General features: G+C 27.9%; 1 protein-coding gene across 4 annotated transcripts in view; it reads left to right on the forward strand.

Moving 5' to 3' along the window:
* LOC107613407 (probable leucine-rich repeat receptor-like serine/threonine-protein kinase At3g14840) overlaps positions 478-1,236 on the forward strand; it is a 19,659-nt gene continuing 18,900 nt past the window's right edge. For all 4 annotated transcript variants that reach the window (XR_002352294.1, XM_016315379.2, XM_021109249.1 and 1 more), the window contains exons 1-2: positions 478-621; positions 903-1,089. Coding sequence is in view for 3 of the 4 variants with exons in the window: in XM_016315379.2 (XP_016170865.1) it covers positions 519-621; positions 903-1,089 (290 nt within the window). In the remaining variant the exon portion in view is untranslated. The remainder of the gene's footprint in view (positions 622-902; positions 1,090-1,236) is intronic.

A 1,236-nucleotide genomic window follows, 5' to 3' on the forward strand; every position in this document is an offset into this window, starting at 1 on the left:
TTGTTTCATATAACTATCTTTTTTAATAATTGGTTTTTTAAACAAAGAGGCAACAAATACACACGTATATAAATGTTATGTATAAATACATGTGTTACTTAATTTATTTTTAGTTTATATTTTAATTTATATTTTTATATAGTGATTAATTTTGTGCATCTAATATGATTATTGATAAAATTAAAAAAGAACGAAAGAAAGATAAACTAGAGTACATCACATTCCAACGGAAAGGTAGCTTAGATTTATTTATATATGATGCAAAGTAAATCCGTAAACATGTTTTAATAGATGACGATATATCTTGTTGACTTGTTTAAAGTCTTCAATAATAATTCAGTACTTGAAGGCTTTCATTTCCTTCATCTCCCTCTATCAACTTCATTGGCCAGCTATTTGAACATATATAATTAATCAAAGAAGTCCATTTCCTACTTATTATGATATAATATACAATAATCTTTTCCGATCCGATAATAGCTGAACTGCTTTAATTATTTCAAGTTCATCGGAAAAGCATGAACATGATCTCCCCCTTTTCTCTCTTCTTCCTTTTACTTCTTGCTGCCTTTTGCTTTTCCTCTCAAGCTTTTGGAGCTACCCAGCTGCCAGAAAATGAAGGTATGTATCAGTATGTAATTTATGTTTCTTAATTTTTATAAATTTGTTTATGCAGTCAATAAAAATATATGTTATGCCAAGAGAAAATACTATTATACAAATTAAATCATCTAAATGATATGAGATCAACCGTAGACATGGATTCTCCAAAAAAAAAAATTATATTGTTGGTATAATATTTTGTGATAGTGTATTAATTCTCATAATATTCATGATTAGATAAATTAAAATATTGACTCTATTATACTCCTTACATGTTTGTTGGATTATATATATAACAGTACAAGCTCTGCAAATCATAGCAAAGACACTTGGGATCAAGAATTGGAATCCTAGCGCTGATGAATGCAATAAGCTGGTGGGACAAAATAATTGGACTTCATGTTCGGAATTCAAAGATGATGAATATCAGAATGTTGTCATCTGCAATAATTGCTCCAGTGACACCGTTTGTCATGTCACTAATCTGTACGTGATTTCTTTGTTTAATTTATCTTATTCTCTTGATAGGGAGTTTAAAACTACGAAAAGTATATATATGTGTGTGTATGTGTGTGTAAATTGTTATACTAATTCATTTCTTTTCTATTTTTTATTTTTTTCCAACTTTTCTTT

Source organism: Arachis ipaensis, chromosome B08 (assembly GCF_000816755.2).
Source record: "Arachis ipaensis cultivar K30076 chromosome B08, Araip1.1, whole genome shotgun sequence".
Classification (NCBI taxonomy): domain Eukaryota; kingdom Viridiplantae; phylum Streptophyta; class Magnoliopsida; order Fabales; family Fabaceae; genus Arachis; species Arachis ipaensis.